The 17,701-nt window shown below is 37.9% G+C and overlaps 1 protein-coding gene and 1 long non-coding RNA gene across 5 annotated transcripts in view; one reads left to right on the forward strand and one right to left on the reverse strand.

The window, feature by feature from the left end:
* The window catches only part of LOC108447729, a 38,944-nt gene extending 29,394 nt beyond the window's left edge, over positions 1-9,550 (forward strand). The window contains exons 5-6 of one of the 3 annotated variants that reach the window (XR_001863409.1): positions 2,748-2,910; positions 4,155-9,550. This is a non-coding gene — a long non-coding RNA (uncharacterized LOC108447729). Of the gene's footprint in view, positions 1-2,747; positions 3,248-4,154 lie in introns of those variants that run through there. The other 2 variants (XR_001863410.1, XR_001863408.1) reach the window with 2 other exon arrangements.
* Positions 1,152-17,701, reverse strand: part of CTDP1 (CTD phosphatase subunit 1) — an 87,605-nt gene continuing 71,055 nt past the window's right edge. For both annotated transcript variants that reach the window (XM_017738618.1, XM_008637123.2), the window contains one exon: positions 1,152-1,502. In XM_017738618.1, the coding sequence (XP_017594107.1) occupies positions 1,479-1,502 (24 nt within the window). In that variant the 3' untranslated portion in view covers positions 1,152-1,478. The remainder of the gene's footprint in view (positions 1,503-17,701) is intronic.

Consider the following 17,701-nt stretch of genomic DNA (forward strand, 5'->3'; position numbering starts at 1 on the left):
TTAACCTGAAAAGGCTCTTGTATTTTCTCAGTCTTCCTTTTATTGTCATTATGAAGCTTTAAAATTAGAGTGCTTTTTGTAAAGCAGCTGAGGTTCTACTGAAATGTTCTGTTTTTACTGCTAAGTGGAAAAATGAAGTATTTCTGCACCAGAATGTACTTCCTTTTAACCATGACATACAAACTAATGAGTCTTCTTTTGCAAACATATTATTAAAAGGATTCAATCTCCAGTTGCTAACAATTGAGAATAAACCATGGTCCTGGCCTCAGAAATTCAATACCAGAGCAACAACTCTTATGGTAATTTCAGAGGCCAGTCAAAGCCACCTGAGAAAATGTCAGATGTTAGCATCCATGAATCGTCTGGGCCAGTGTTTCCTTCTGTCCTTCAGCTATCTGCCTGAATCTACAAATTTGCACCTGCTTTCAATGTTTTTCATTATTTTCATGCAGAATAAAGGAAAGATAATAGAGAAAAGTGTCTTATGTTTGATGGAAGAAAATGAACAGGAAAGAGAAACAAAGCATACAAAATGAACCTTTATTAAATGAAAGAAAATCTGTTTTGTGGGTCAAATATGAAATAGAATATACAAAAACTTTACATCAGATCTCTTTTCAAAGAAATTAAATTCTATCTAGCCTGAAGTAGCACTTGTTCTTTCCAAGACAACACAAATAGGTGAATATGCATCCTGTGGCAGTACAGGACCACATAGTCTGCTGTGCTAAATTTCTGTTTACAGAGAAGAGAAGTTAAAAATCTAAACAATGTCTCTAAAGAACCCAACTATTCAACAAAGTAACCTAAAACCATGAATGCTGATCACTATGTATTCTCTTACAAACAAATAACAGGTGGGTCAAGTGCAGAGTTCACAAAGCTTGCATATCACGTTCTGTTTCTATACAAATATAAATAGTTCTTTTTTATTTCAAAAATCCTTTTATATTTGAAAGCTTTATTTTTTATCTCCTCCTCTATTTGAAGATTGTAACCGATAAACCACAGCCTGCAATATTTTTAGAAACTTGATGTGTGTTTAATCACAAGTCTTTGTACTACTGTCCCATACATGAAGGTTCTGCAGAGCTCCTAACATGTCTTTGGCATAGCACACCGCATCCCATTTAATACTTTTTTTTTTGCTTAAAAAAGTATATTTTCCTTTAGTAAAACAACTTAAAAACATCTACTTCTGATTTTGTAAAATAACATATCACCTCTTGAGCTGCTTTGCAAAATATACACACACGTTTTGGAAAAACATTGAGTACTGACATAAGGGACTCATCTGAAGTCCAATCTGTTTATGAGAAGTAAAATATAATTACAAATTCTGTCTTCTGCATGAATCTCACATGAAGTCATTCAGTTCAGCTTCAAGTGCTGCTGCCATTTCATCCGCTTCAGAACTGCTTCCCTCCTCATCTTCATTGCTGGATTCTTTACTGGATTCACTGGCAGCATCATCTTCATCCAGTTTGCGTTTGTGACCCCTGGAAGGACAGACAGAGACAAGGTCCATGAATGGAGGTGTCTCAGTGCTTACTGAGAGACTTATATTCAACATGAGAAAAAATGAGGCTAAAGGACTCATCTTGTTTCAGGCCTAGACAAAAAGTACAGCACTTGTTTTTAAAGTAGCCAGTTCACACAGTTCATTTTTTAATTGCTGTTATGCACTGTCAGCAGTAGGTGTAAAGTAGTGTTGTTTCTTCCATCTTCTGAAGAAAGTATGAGACTGTTTGAAAATAATGAGTAGATTTACTTGCCTCTTGCATCCCAAAAGAAAGAAGAAAGCCATTGTGTGAAAGAGATAATACCAAAACAAAAATGTTATTATATTATTTTGAAATATTCAAGTTTCTACTTATTTAATAAAAGTAAAACCGTAACTGATTAGCCAAATCTCACTGCACCAGCATCTACAGTTTCATGCTTCCAAACTTTGGGGTCCCATCCTTCCCTTTTGTCTCTTTGGATTAGTACTGCCAGGCTGAACAACACATTTCTTTGCATCTCTGGAGAATGAACCAGTTTAAACAGGAAGCTGATATGCACCATACCCTGCTGAAAGAATCATGTTCCTGGCTCTGAAAGATCTCCAAGGAAAATCTAACGCTTCAACTGGGATGTAGCCATGAGCAAAAGAATTTGGATTTATGGAATCCTAAAATCTCTTTTCCTTGCCAAAGGGAATTTTATATCAGACGTGTACTTCTGAGACAAAAATAAAGTTGAGATTTTTGCATTGCACAGAATTCATAATGAGATGTAGAAACACCTTCAAAATGCTTCCAGATAATTTCATCAAATTTCAAGCAGAAAAATACACGCAGAGGGGCAGGCATCTCTCAAAAACTTTCCTTTTCCTTGTTGGGTGGGGTTTTATTAAGAAGACAATGCACCCACTTGCAGTCATGAAAAACTAACAAAATGATCTATCTATTTTAGCAAAAAGCAGTAATTTAACAATAATCGTGTTACTTGAGAGCACAGAGAAATAGCATATAGCAAGGAAGACCTTTGATAAATACTGACATGAGTTATACATATCCAGAAGAAATAAAGGCAAAGATTAACAGTCATATTTAGGAGCTTGTAAGCAATGCTGAAATACAAAGGAGTTTTTATTTATACAGACACCTTTATTGCTGTTTTCCAAGAAACAGGAATTCTCATTAGCCCAGACTGCTTGGTTTGTGGGCTGGTTGACTGACACCTGACCTGCCCTTTTTCAGCTTTTCAGGGAGATGGACAAGGTGTGGTGGGAAGTCAGAAGGGGAGTCCAAGTCAGAATGGGAAGCGAGAGCACTATGTTCCGTCTTCCCCTTCTGCTGCAGCTGTGGGACAAAAAGAGACACTGCTGCTGCTTTACAGGCCACTTCCTCCCACTGATGTCAGGTGGGTTTTGCTGTTCAGCATAGGGTGGTAGAAGTAATATTCCTGGGAGGCAAGACTGAAACCCTGGGATACACTCTGGCCTCTAAATCCCTGACAAGGAAAAATGGGATAAAGTAAAAGCATTTCCTGAATACTTTGCTACTGAAACTCAAATGTGGTGTGCTGAGGGAGTTTTAGGGCACTAAATGCAGCCTAATTCACAATAAAAAGCAGTTTCTCAGGCATAACACTGATTATTTCCACACAGCTTCTATTAGCATGCAGTTTGGACAAGGAAGCTCCCATACTTAAAATGCCCAGTTGGAAGAAATCTTAGCACATTTTCACTAAAAGCTATGCAAATGTATGGAGCCTTAGTAACCCTTGCTGACTTTGTGACGATTTCAGCCTTCAGAGCTACAGCGCTATTTTAGGCATTAATGACACTATCAGCAAAGAAAAGCTAATTGGGAATTAAAGAAACCTGTAAGAGTCTTACTCAGCAAAAGAAGAAACGAATAGTGCATCTTTAACAAGCAGTGGATAAGAAGTACAAAGGCAATGCTAACTGAGAAATAAAGATGAATAAAGTCATGGAGCGAACCTATACCACAATGCTCACAGCTGAAAACATTTGTATTCATCTGTTTGTAAGGCTGCATCTATGGAAACGGATGGTATTTGCCCACTGACAAATGAAATTAACAATCTGACAGTTGTCATTTACACATATGAAACATGTACACGCGACTGCAGATGATGTATTAAAGAATGTGTCAGGACAAGCAGGCTTTTAGAGCCAGCCCAAATACTGTAACATTTACTGGGACAGAAACCAATAGCACAGATCTCACAGAAAAGAAAAAAAAAAAGGTCTATGAAGAAATTAAAGAAGTAACAGGTCACTGAAATAATATCTCACTGCCAGTTCATTATTTCTTGAAAGTGAATAACAGTTAATTTACTAAATTATTACAGCAAAGACTAGCAAAATTATTGATTTATGCAAGAAAGTCACTTTTAAAATTTAAATATACTTCATAGCAACTAGATTTCAGTGAGGACAATCAACAAAATACAGGGATCTGAAATACTCAGTGTGACTAGTTAATTAAAGAATGGATTTCCAGTCTACAAAAAGACTTTCCAGAAACTTTAAGGGATGCCTCTCCCATATTTCATCCCTCCTACAGTTGTATTAAACAGTATCTTTGGAAATGCAAAAGACTGACCATCATCTATTTTGTCAATTCTTGTTATTTCAGCAAAGCTAAAATGACAGCTCTGTTCAATCTCCACATGAAAACCTAGTCACTCATGGGGAAGAAAAAGCCATGAAAAAAAAAAAAAAGAAAACACAGATAAGTATTTGTCCTCTAATAGAAAAAACAAAAAAACCTCTCCAGAATGTTAGCATTGTTTTTATTACGGTATAAAAACCTTTCAGTATTTGTGTACCATAAACTGCATCTTCACAGGTATTCAAAAAAATGTTTAAATAAGTATTATGATATCAAATAAAAAGCTAACCCGGATAGAAGTATGGAGGAAGGACATCAGGAACACAGAGCTGCATTTTTTCTTTGCAAATTCAAAAAAAAGAGATAACATCCTCTTAATAACTTCTACCCTCAGAGAAAAAGCAGTATATGCCTGTGGCAGCATATCTATTGACATAACAAACAATTTTAAATGTATATTTTCCTCACTGTTTTGTGCCCATTCCTTGTCATTTCCAGTTTCAGAGCCATAGTGCGGAGCATTTTTAAATGGAAAAGTTAAGCACATACAGGATTCCTTCTTACTATTTAGAGAGAATGATTCAGCAGATGTTGCAGGCTTCCATTAGCTTGATTTGCATTTTTATAACGAATTTTGCTCGACTGCTATTAAAAGCCAAACAAGTCAATAATAACTGAGTATCTTTAAGCTCACATACAAACAACTGCCAAAACACGGAATGCAGAATTTTAAGTATCTGACAACTCTGTGAAAAACACTTCTACAATTCACATTTCCTTTTCCTTTGCATTAAGTATTTTTCCTTTGTAATACCCAGTACTAGAGGCCCACCAGTTCACATGCTGCAAAAAAGAGAAATACATTTAAAAAAACTCTCACATATTTAAATGAATTGTCGAGAGATTTAAATAAATTACAAGTGTAATTCACAATGATATTAAACATGAAAAAAACATTTGTAGTTATATATGTATAAAGGTAGTTTTAGAAAAATTTTATCTACAGAATGCTAATGAGAAGTAGTGGTATTCCAAAAGAAGAGACAGGTTTATGAAGTTGCAATAGCACAAGCTGAATGCCTCTAAAAATAGCACAGAAAAACTTACAGAAAATTTATTTAGATCTTGATCAGTTAAAATGACCACTAAAATCTGATTACAATGTACAGGTCAAATGAAAACTGCATTCTTATAAAATCAATTTAATGTTCTTATAAAATCAATTTAAATTTAGTTCATGGAGAGAACCATAGGGAACAAAGTGAAAAAAGTCCAGTATTTCTTGCTTCTGTTATCTGAAGGCCTTAATTTATAATTGGCTGAAAACAATGTTGGAAAAACATTCTTCTCTTAACTGAAAAGCAGGTTGTCTCTGGTTTGTTTTGCATCCCAATGACACCCCTTTAAGAAATACAGTGCTACATTAAAATATAAACATCTAATTAGCAAAGGAATTCAAAGGGCAACATAACCCTTGCTTTAAACAAAGCAAACTTAAATCTTTTCCAAACCTTGTTTTGAACTTGTAAATGAGAACTACAGAAAGTATTTAAATAAATGTTCACATATCCTTTAAACTCCCAATACCCACATCCTCATCCCTACTCTGATAAGTAAACCTCTAATTTATTGCAAGTTGACCTGGCTTTTTTTCAACAGCTCCTAAAATCAGTACAATAATGAAGTAGAGTCTGCAGACTAAGTGTGTTTAGTCTTTTACAAGCAATCAGCTTACAGCATTGACATTATAAATTAGGACTTCAATTTCCTACCAAATACAGCCAAGTTTCTCTCTAATGAGAACACTCACACAGCAGCTGTAGGTAGTTTGGAAGGCAAGGGTTTGAAAAGGGCATTTTGAAACTGCGTGCTGTCTTCCAACAGCATCGCAGCCCTGCAACACAACCTACACCACCCCGGGCAAGCCTCTGAAGCTCCATGCAGAAGGTCTGTCCTGGTTTCCACACACACCTAGACCACAGCTTTCTGTGAACTCCTTCCACAATGGAAAGAAGGTGATGTAGCATTTGGTAATGCAACTGGAATTTGACTATGGGAACAACTTATTCAGATAAACTAGTTCTCTGGCAATATTCTTCAGTTATGAAGAATTAGGGCTGGTTATCCAGTAAAACTCTTCTTCAACCCATTCTGAAGATGCCAGCCCAATACTTGGCTAACAAGCTTCAATGCCTTGAGCTCTGAGAACACACAGACTGAAAATCAACGTTGTGGGCATTAATATGTTACATAAGACAGACAAGATGGTTAAATTTTCAGAGAGATGTTCTAAGTTTTGCAATTATGTTTTCTTAGCATGGGATACATGGCAATATCTTTAAGGTCCCTTCCAAGCCCAACCATTCTGATCTATGCCCTTTTATCTACACTTAATACATGAGTAAGCAATTGTCCATAGCCTGCCTGTAACTCAGGTGTCTACCCTCTGGCAATTTCCCTCGTACATCTGTGCAGGAACACTGGATTTTCTGTCCTGGTGCTCCTCCCTGGCACTAGTGCAGCACGCTGCCAGGCACACCGCCATGGGAGAAACAAACAGCACTACCCCAGCACTCCTGGCAAGCTGCAGTGTGTGTTTTCACTTCATGCTCGTGCTGTGACAAACAGGACACTATTTAGTGCCACAGGAACAAATGCCAGACACCTCATATATTTCCTCAAGAACTCATCCAATGCTGTCTGCAGGATTACAAGATGATCCAGAAATCTAATATGCAGAAAAATGCACCGAGAACGTGTCTTGCACAGCCCTGGGGTGCAGACAGAGTCCCCGCAGTTGGATGAACAGTGTGCCTTCAATGCTCCTCATGAAAACCTCTTCCATGCATCCACCAATTCCAACTGACAGCTCCAAAGCATATTTTAACTAACACAACAGTTAAGTGAGAGCTAATTAAATTCTGTACAGCCTCAGTGCCTTTCTGCTTTAAAATCGAGCACACCTGTGCACAGTTCCAATGGTGAGAAACTATTGTGGAAACTGAAAACCATCTTAGAACAGCTTTATAGGTAGTTCTCTGAACTAAACACTCAATGTATATCTAAACCGAGAGTATTTTAAGTCAGGAAGTCACAGAAAATTGAAAATAAATCCAGCAATTACTACAGTGTGTTAATAAGGATATTTTGTAAATTTTGCTAAAATTGGCCCATTGATGAGTTGGTGTTTTCTTAATATTCAGGTCAAGGGGAAAGTTTAATAACAAGAAAATCACCCCAACAGTAGTTTCTTAACAATACTAATGTCTTCTTCAAGAAAATGATGATTTCTTAATAATTAAACACTGGGATATTCCAAAACAGTGTAGCAATAAAACTTTAAAACAAAACGCAGTGTGATTTTCTCTGCACTGAACTAATTTAGATACAGATTATAATTAAATTGGATAATGGAAAATTGAAAAGTTGAACATACAATTTTGCTTCTGTAATTAAATCACAGAAATATAAACTGTGTCCCTAAAATATTAGTTGTCATTAACTTCAAGTTGTTTGAAAATAATCCATGTAGTTATAAGAAGACATTTACAACATGCAATATGACTATTTCTTCGGAAGGCAAAGGTGACAGTGGCAGTTTTATATCACACAACAAATGATCTTGTCATTGACATGTAGAAGACAACAGAAAATTAAATATACTTTTCACTATGTGGAATACTAGACTGTTACCTGACAATTTCATAATGGAGAATGCACAGATGCACTCTGGCATATCACTTCTTAATCCTATTCGAAAGCTAAACCAGGCCTTTGTTGTTTGCATCAATTCTCTTTCCAGCTTCTTCTAGTTTACAAATATTACCCATTCTGACAACAAATGTCAGATGGTGGATCTATAGCTCTGTAGAGATTTTGGGTAGCTCTGGGAAGCTGTAATAGGAGATATCAAGGCTCAGCAGTGAGTAAAGAAAGTTTCAAGCCTTCCTTCCCAGTGCGTGGATGGGCATTGTACCGCAACTCTACCGGTATTTGGTTTGAAAAAAGTTTTTTGAAAATGGGCTAATTCCTCCAACTAATTTCTGTTATAGGAAGGAGATAGTCTCAGATAGTGATGAAGAATAATGCCCTCACTAGAGATCTAAATATGAGTCATTGTTTTAAAAAATGGTAGCATGCAATAAAAAATTAAGATGAAAAGTGGGCAAAAAAACTAAGATGTATGGGCAATTTAGAAAATACAAAACCATACATCAAAATAAGAAATTGGAAAAGAAACATGATCTGATTTATCTGAAAAAAGTCAAACTGACTTAATTTTTCTCACAGGAGCACAATATGTATGTGGAGAGACCCCCGTGCCAATATAATGGAGAACCAACTCCAGTTTGAAGACAGCCAGCACTGCAAAGTAATGCTTGGAATCCTGACTGGATTTGCCAGCATCACTCACAGACACTGAGAACACTCTTCGAGATGTACTCTTTGGCTTCTTAAATTGTTAAGATGAAATTTAGCTGATAACATGCTGACTGTGCTAACCACAGAGGCTGGAAGTAAGATTTGGTATATGGTGGCTTTTAAAATTAAATATCCATAGATTATCTTAATTTGTGTGTTAATACATATGTTATGGGCTACACTAAGTTATACTGAAAGATAAGACAGTTTTGTCAAAGCCTTCAACTCTGATTTTTACTAACTCTTCTCTTACTTTGTCCTTGTTTTCAATAAATAATTGAGATTAAATTGCAAATAACTAAACCAAACATCCTTCTAGGATGTTTCTTCACTGCTTTGCTCACAAGAATATTAACTAAGAATATCTCTGCTTCATTGTAAAATATTGAAAATAAGACAAAACACATTGCTGACTCCATATGGATACTGGTAATACTGTCATCTCCACTGAAGTACAAAAACCAGACTTCAAATTCCTTTAACATGTTGTATTCTATGGGACAAAATGCACAGCCCGCTTTCCACACAGGTATATTCTTTCATGAAATGCACTAGCTCACTCCTGCCAAAAACGGTCAGTTCTTCATCCTCCTCACATTGCCATGTGATTTAACTGGATAATCCCCCAGTTTATTGGCTCTGCTGCCTGCCTCAGAGTCTGGTAAGCCACTTGTCCACCGTCTCTGTAGTCAGCTTCCAATGAGTACTTCCTGCACAACAGTTGGGGAATTGGAGCTGTTGTCAGGCTGTGGGTTACACCATGGTACAGGGGACTGAGATTGCTCCATCTAGCAAAGGGCTGCAAGATTTGTTCTCTGAATCATACAACATCTTCCTGCAATGTTACATTTCTCGACTACTTAATTCTTTATCCAAATGGTAAGACATGTTATCTTGGCACTCCTCACTCTTCCTTCCCCAAATTCCTAGCTCTGACAACTTAAATTTCTCTTTATTTATTTGTTGAAATTGTACACAATAAATATTTTTTTCATGCATTAAAGCAGGTTTTGGAAGACTGTTTTGGAGACACAACAGCATTAAAATACAAAGCTACAGAGAACCTAGAAAATAACTTATCAACATTAAAAAGTCAACATTTGGCTTCATTTTGCTACAGAATGTTTTAGAAAAGCTAGTAAGTTACAAAATGAAATGACATCAAGGCAGGAAGTCACTTCTCAGTAAAGGAAATTAAAAAAAAATTGTTAGAAATTTGTTTTAGAAACTGCTATGTTTCCATGAGAAACAGAGCAAAGTACTGTCAAGGCTTGATTTACAAAGACAAAAAATCTCAATTGAGGTTGTAGTAATATCTGCCAGAACTACGTGATTTTTACATCAGTTTTGTAAGGTTTGCATAAATTATATATACAGCATACCAATACATGCAATACATTTGAAACAGAATGCCACCCATCTCTTTTTTACTGTGCAATTCCAACAAACTCTCTAAAAAGTGGGTCTGCATTCATTAAATTTGGATCTCTACAATACTGGGTCAGAAACCATCACAGATTCAATCTGGATCAAAAGGCATGTGGCAATCCCCAGCCTATGTGCCAAATGGAATCGCACCGCTGAGAATTTCCCGTACCTGTTGTTTTCACACCAGCTACGATGTGACAAACGACCCAGTGCAGCAGATCGCAGCTCCCCTGGCTCACAGTCCTGATCCCATCTACAGTCTGCTCTACAATTTTTTTCTGTCGATATTTCTGGAATAAATTTGAACTAGCAAAGGCAGTTTATACTTGATCTGTACTTTCTGGTACAAAGTTGCAATTTTTTATGATGGTCCTGTCCAAAGCTCAGATTTATGGTATTATTCAGCTGCAGCCTTCCCCATACCACTAATGAAGAAGGCATCTGAAGGAGAAACAGCTCATTATCTTTTATCAGTCCAGAGTAAAAGGCAGCTACTGAGCTTGTGTCCTGGAGAGTTAATTTTCTTTCCACTAGCCAGTACAATGTGATGTTTTGAATTTAGTATGAGACTGATGTTGATAACACACTGATGGCTCAGTTGGTGCTCAGCAGTGCTTACCTTGAGCCAGGGGCTCTTCAGGTTTCCGTGCTCTGCCAGTGAGGAGCTGCACAAGGATCTGGGAGGGAGCATGGCCAGGACAGCTGACCCAAACTGGCCAAAGGGATATTCCAGACCACAGGACATCATAACCAGCACATAAACTGGGAGTCATTGGACAGGAGAGACTGCTGCTGAGGGACAAGAAGTTGTATTGTGCATCACTTGTTTCCCTTACAGAAATTAAACCTACCTCCTTCTCATTACAATTATTATGCTATTATAATATTTTATTTTGTTTCAATTATTAAACTGTTCTTATCTCAAGCCATAGGTTTACTTTTTTCCTGGTTCTCCCCCACACAGGGCAGGGGGAAGTGAGTGAGTGGCTGTGTGGTTCTTAGTTAGCATCTGGAGTTAAATGGCGACAGGCTGGTCTTATCCATGTAATGGTACTGGCCATAGGCTCCTATAAAGTTCTATTATCAATTTACCGGGATATATGAATGTGCACAAGAGGGAAATGTGAAAACGTGTGTTTCTCTGGGCCTGAAATGACTAGACAGACACAGCACTTCAAACATGTAACAAAAACTGAGACTGCAACAAGTTGTTCTCTTTCTATCTGAGAATAAGATAGCCACACTGATCCAGGAACAGGAGTAAGGTCTGAAATGCCAGGAAGGGGACCAGACACTTCTCTGTTTGACTTCAGGAATTAAACCATTTTACAGGCCCTCTCCCAGACTGCCGGAACACATTTCACAGCTGACCTCACTCAGATACCCCTGGCTCCTTCACAGCCTGCACAGGTGACCCTCAGGGGTGAGGGGTAGCACACGTGCACAGCCCTGGCAGAGAGAAGCCCACCCACACACCAACATCTTGCAGGCAGTTCTGGCCCCACTGCTCAGGTGCCCGTTTACCCACCCTTGCTAATTCCTGGGAAACGTTGTATTCAATGGTCTGAAGCAAACAGCAACATCAGCAGAGACACGTCTTTTTTCTGTTGATCAGCAAGCTTTACAGGTTCTCTACCTAGTAGGAACATACTTTGCAAGAACATTTAATGTGATGTGTTATTTCACTGTAACTGGCAAAACATATATTGTCACGTATTCAATTGTGTTTTCCAGTAAATATTTACTGGGGTAGCTAATGGCACACTCAAGCCACAGTGGTAGTCTGAGAAACAGCAAAAGGAAGCTCTGAACAGGAGACGTTTCCCTCCGCAAACAGGGACCTCTTCCGTGCAATGCAGCGGCAATATGCATGGGTCACACAGCAAAGGACATGTTTGCTGCTGTGGCATCTACTGTGGGGTGGGGAATTAAAACATCCCTATCTGCTTTTCACGTGCAGGGCTGCCAACAACGCAGGGACATCTCCGCAACTGGCTTGATACAACAGTCTTCTGAAGCAAGTTCAAGTTTTCTAAAATATCTGACCTTGTTTTTCCCAATGGAAGAACCTATTAGGAGTTCAAGTGATTAATACTTGGAAATGGGAATATCTACCCATTTAAGATTCCTAGATTTCCCCCCTCCATTAAGAAGCAGTACTGCTTCTCTTCTACCAACACTTTTAGCACATGCTTCAAGCTGGCATTTTAATTTAAGATATACACTTCTGTTTAGCAGCCATTAAAGACTTGCAGCGATCAAGATTAATGCACATTAGTTATTACGTGGAATTTAAAGTACTTTTAGAATTCATTAGGGAAACTAGAGCTATTTTTCTTGATCGGAACAATGTTGCCTTACAGTATTCCAGCTAATGTCCTAGGTCTCAACAGAGGCACACAATGAAGGATTAAAAACCTTCACTGGCAGTTCTTAATGTACTTCTTGGTTTCCTTAGTCTCAGGAGATATTTAGATATCCACATATCTTACTAAGGAAAAACATAAATTGTTTAAGAGCTCATAAATTGCACTGAAGCATTCAGCCTGACTAAAGGAAAAAAATGCTGCCTAAATTACCTGAGGGGCAACCCCCTGCTATTCTTCACTTCCCAATGCAGCTCTCACCAACATGCAAACCAAAGCAGTATGTTACAGGCTTGCCTCACCCTGAACTTCTGCTTTACATCTTCCTTATCCCTTGCCATTTGCCACAGATGCAGAACAACATGAATATCTATGGACTACTGGAATGGGGCAGTGGTGCTGGAGGTCGTAAGTCCATAAATACTCACACAGGGCTGGGAGAACTGTTACGTGAGTGGAAGCAGGATACTGGAACCTGGTGTTTTTAAATTACTCCTGTGCAGGAACAGAAATACATCCAAAACAATCTGATGCTCCAGTTTCTTACTGGAATTCAGATTCCATGAGAGGAAGGAACTGTCCCCTCTGTGTGTCACAAGTGCTCTGAAGCTGAAGACAGAATGAAATGTTTTTCCTACTCCTCCCTTTGTGAGTGAACAATAGGAGCTCAGGTTTTTAAATTCACTCAGGGTTCTAGTTCTCCCTCTCTCACCCTGGCAATCACATGAAACAAGCTCATTCTTCACGGTGGCAGACCACTAAGCAGATCAAGTCAGTAACTCCCAAATTGTTTCCCATTATCCTAGTTTCTTGCGGTCTTAATTTCTTCAAACTTAAATTGCGCTTTTGGCATTTTCTGGATCTAGGAATACCTAAATGAAATGTTTCACACAACAGCATCTCTCCCAGTTGGGCTAGAGGAATCAACATCAGGTAACTGCCCTTTGTGTGTTGTTCTGAAAACTCCTCACTCCCACAACCTAGAAGCTCAAGGGGTAGCATTACATTATCAAGAGTTCTCCCTGTCTGGAAGCTTCTCATATGGGGTCAGACAGCTCCTAGAACCCTGGGTTAGGGTTAGGCTGGAATCTCATCACCACAAGCTTTCCTTCTTCACCACAAGCACCTAACTCTGCTGTAGAATCCCAGGACCTGCTCAGGGCTGTTCTAACTCCCAGGTAGTTAATCCATGTACTCTCCTTCAACTTTGACCTCAGCAATGTGGAATTTACAGATCATTTAACTGTGATATACTAATTAATGCAAACAAAACGCTCTTGATTCTGAGACAAACTCATCTAAGCTGCAGAAGCCAAGAAAAATAGAGATATATGAAAAGACAATCGTGTTGACTTAATTTCTTCTCACCAGTCTTGATCACTGCTTAAGCCTAGGTTTGGAGTCCTGGAAGGGTACCAGGATCCTCCCTGCCACATACGGCTTCTTCTCCAAACTGAAGCGATGTTTTTCACTGCTTTGCACTTTCTTCTTCAGCTGGCCTCAGTTAAACAAGAATCCTCTGCTAGAAAGCACATCTCTTTTCTCTGTTCTTTCTCCCTGATTATGTGAATACCTCTCATAATTTTTCAGCCCTCAGTCTTCCCAAAATGATAGCAACAAATGATTTCTAAAGTCTGCTTCTACAAAAATCCAGTTCTTGTAGACTGGTGCTTCTTGCAGATATATTATAGAAAATTATATTCCCTCAGGCTCTAGTCACTGCATTGTCCCAGGATGGAAGCTATTAGTTAATGGCTCTGCAGTGATAAAAGGCAATGACTGCAGAAAGACTTCTATTTCAAATACATCGACGCATTAGTGAGAAATCAATTTCATTACTTCACTCAGATCTCTTAAGTTATAGACAGAGTCACTGAATCATTATAGATGGCAAAAGTTAGAACAGGGGAATGTAAGAATAACAAGCAAGTAAGAATAACAATACAATTCCTATACGTACTTCAGCATTTATTAGCACATTTAAGGAGACAAGGAGAACAAGGCAAATATTCTCATGCTTGATGACCTATGATTCCAAACTTTTGCCCCTAGAAAAAATGGCAACTTAGATCTCCCAGTTCATTTTACAAATACCAGCACACTTCCATTGACAAGCACAAAAACCTGTTTAGTCTTAAAAGTGAATTGAGAAAAATAGACATATTTTACCAGCACTTTCCTAATCCTAGTAACATACTAGTAACAGACTTTTAATTACTTGTCTATCCTTCCCCTGAAGTACTAGAACTGTTAGAACTTAAGCTTCATATAGACTCACCCAGTTAATCTACATAACATTGAAATAGGAAAACCCATGACCAAAAAATGTTATTGATGACTTTGTACACAGAGAATTTCAATAAAAACATACTAAGACAAACTAGCTTTCAAATCTGATACTGAAAACAGTTAGTATAAGAGAACTTTATGCTATTTTTCACTTTTCCAAGGACACTTCTTTTCCTGATCTCAATTGAATAATTGCTATATTAATTAACAGGTATAACCATAGTATCAGTGCAATCCAAGTAATAACAACTGCACACACAAGTGGACTGAATAGTATAGTATTATTACATCTGAACAACTTCTAGGTATTTTCACAATTAGACAGTAAAAGAAGCTGAAGGCAGATGGTCACTCTAAACATACTATATCTCAAAGCGTTTTCAAGCTTTCCATCTGATGTGGTCTAACACAAACACAAGTATTATAACCCACCAATTTCTGAGGAAAGCAGTCTTGTGCAGTTTGTCTTTTAGCAATTTACATATTGTGGAGGGAAACATCAAGATACCACAGAACTATGTTAAATTATCTCACTCAAGTTCACAGCACCACTATTCAGCTTTTTGGTGAACAATGAAAAAAACTTTTTAGAACTATAACAACTTAGATTATTCTTAACATAAAACTTACTAGATTTAGGTGACGGTTTAAGTGGTGAACACCTCACTTAAACCACCAAATGCTAAAGAAACTTGCCAAAGGAAGCAATATCATATCCATAGAGAAAGGCTTTGGAAAATATCTCTTAGGAAAAGGAAAGAAAGTTTAAAACTTCAACTGCTGTTAATATTTGATAGGCTTGATGTGAAAAAAACCCTTATGTTTTGTGGATGTAAATGTTACCGAGAAACCATTTATTCAAGTTGTTTAGGAACACTGTACAAGAAAAATAGCTCAGATATTTTTTTCAAAAAGAATCATCCCAGGAGAAATGAGCAAGAGTCATTCCATCCTCCTGAACTTCAGCTATGGCACCTGCTTTGTAAGACTTACGAAAAAACCCCACATATTAGTGATAATATTGCTGTTTACAAGGACAAGATCAGCACCACTGACCATGCAACAAATCAGCAGCACCCTGGATGTATTCCATTCTGCTGCTGCAGCTGTGAGCAGGCCACAAGCAGCCCTCCAAGGCAAGGAAGCACTGTCCCTGAATGATGGAGAGCAGAGCCAGCTCTCTTAGGACAGCTGCCATGGACATAACATGCATACCTACAACTCTGGTCATTTTAGGACTGTGGGAAAGCCCAGCTATACCTTAAAGAGATGCCTTGAGATCAACCCAGGCTCTAACAGTGCGCATTAGTTCTGTACCAAGGTTTGCTTGGTTGAACCTGAGAACTTTTAGACCGTGCAGTTCACTTTCTAAAAGCCTTTAGAAGGATAAGAAAAAAACCCCTGCAATGGAAATTTAGCAGCTTGACACTTTGAGCAAACATGCACAAGCTGTGCATTTGCTCCTTGTAGGAAATATAGAGAAATACAAGACCAAGACTGAAGTCTCATGATCGAAATGTGAACCAGCACTTTAGTTAATTTTAGCTGCAGTTAATAGTCTAGATGTGTGAAAGTTCACACTCTCAGCTCTCTCCTGTAACTTTTTTTTTCCTTATCCAGTTAATGATTGGAGGCTTTCCAAAATGCCTGTTCCTCTTTAACAGATATTATATTAGACCTTTGCAGTAACTCAAAGTATTTCAGAACATGTCAGAAGCAGCTACAAAGTGAACAATGTCCTTCTGTGATTCTTCCTGAAGCAAACTTTGCATCTATCACTTGTGATGTACTTTTGTCGGGAGTCTTAGAACAAGGACCTTCCTCTTCAGTGGTTGAATCAGCACACCTTTGTTTCCCTGTGCATTTCATACATCACTGAACATGCAACACACCTGGTTAGATCTGTATTTTCTCAGCAATCTTTCAGTGATTTTGAGTTTTGATTTTGCAGTAAATGAAGATTGAACCAGTTGAGTATCTCAACATCCCCATGCACAGTGAAATCCCTTTCTCCTTTCTTTGCACATTAGTAATTTCAACATTGGAAAACTATTTTATCAAGAATTTGGGACACATCTCTGACAAGTAGAAAGAAGAGAGTCCTGTAACATTTCATGTAAGAATCCAGCCAGAATAGATACAAATATATAGAAGAATTAAAATTGCTTATCCATTTTGACATGAGTTGTAAGCCTAGTGCAGTGACTGGAAAACTGGAATTTCAGGTAATTATATCACATCTGAAAAGCTTCACTGAAGAACTCCTATTCAAACACATCTTTGTTGAAGTCTCAACCCCAAGTTTGAAAGTTTGAGTGTCAGGTGTCAAAGACCAGCTCTGGACTAATTTGTGTCTCATGCAATCCCTTTCATTACAGAACAGTAACTGATGCCAGAAGAACAAGATGAAGATGTTGCTTCCCCTAGAGTTCTACCTATGACACCCCTCAGTGTCTTGCAAAACAGAGTTTAAGTTTCTTACTGCAAACTCTGGACAGCAAAAGCAGCTCCTTTTCATCTGCTCATCATACTAAAGTACTTTCAAAGCTAGGCTGTACTTTTTCCATTCCTTCACTCTGGAAATACTACTATCCATGTTATGTAACTGCAAAAAAAAATTTTTTTTTGAAACAAAAGGGGACTTGAGAGAAAAAGTACTGTGCAGTTCTGAGGTTTGCATCTCTCTGAAAACTAGCTTACAAGTCTCCTGCTTTCCACAGGACTAAGAGCATGCTTATGTGAAGGATAAAAATGTAAAAATATGAGTAGTAGTTAGCTCCATGTGCATTGTAGTTTTGCATCTGCAACATTTACCTTCTTATTTTCATTTAAAAACATTGTATTTCTTCCTTGAAAAGTGGTTAGATAAACTTGAGGTACCTTAAGGGGAAAAAAAAAAGTATATTTTGAATTGATGAGTGCTTCCTCACATTGGTTCCTCTCCAGTGATCAATTTTCTTTTTGCTGCTTTGCTTTTGAAGATTAGTGAAATCTACACATTTCTCCCATTTGTCAAATAAATCCTAAGTAACTTCATCTGAAACATGGTATTATACTTCAGTAGGC

The sequence above is a fragment of the Corvus brachyrhynchos genome, unplaced genomic scaffold (assembly GCF_000691975.1).
Source record: "Corvus brachyrhynchos isolate BGI_N302 unplaced genomic scaffold, ASM69197v1 scaffold146, whole genome shotgun sequence".
NCBI classification, from domain to species: domain Eukaryota; kingdom Metazoa; phylum Chordata; class Aves; order Passeriformes; family Corvidae; genus Corvus; species Corvus brachyrhynchos.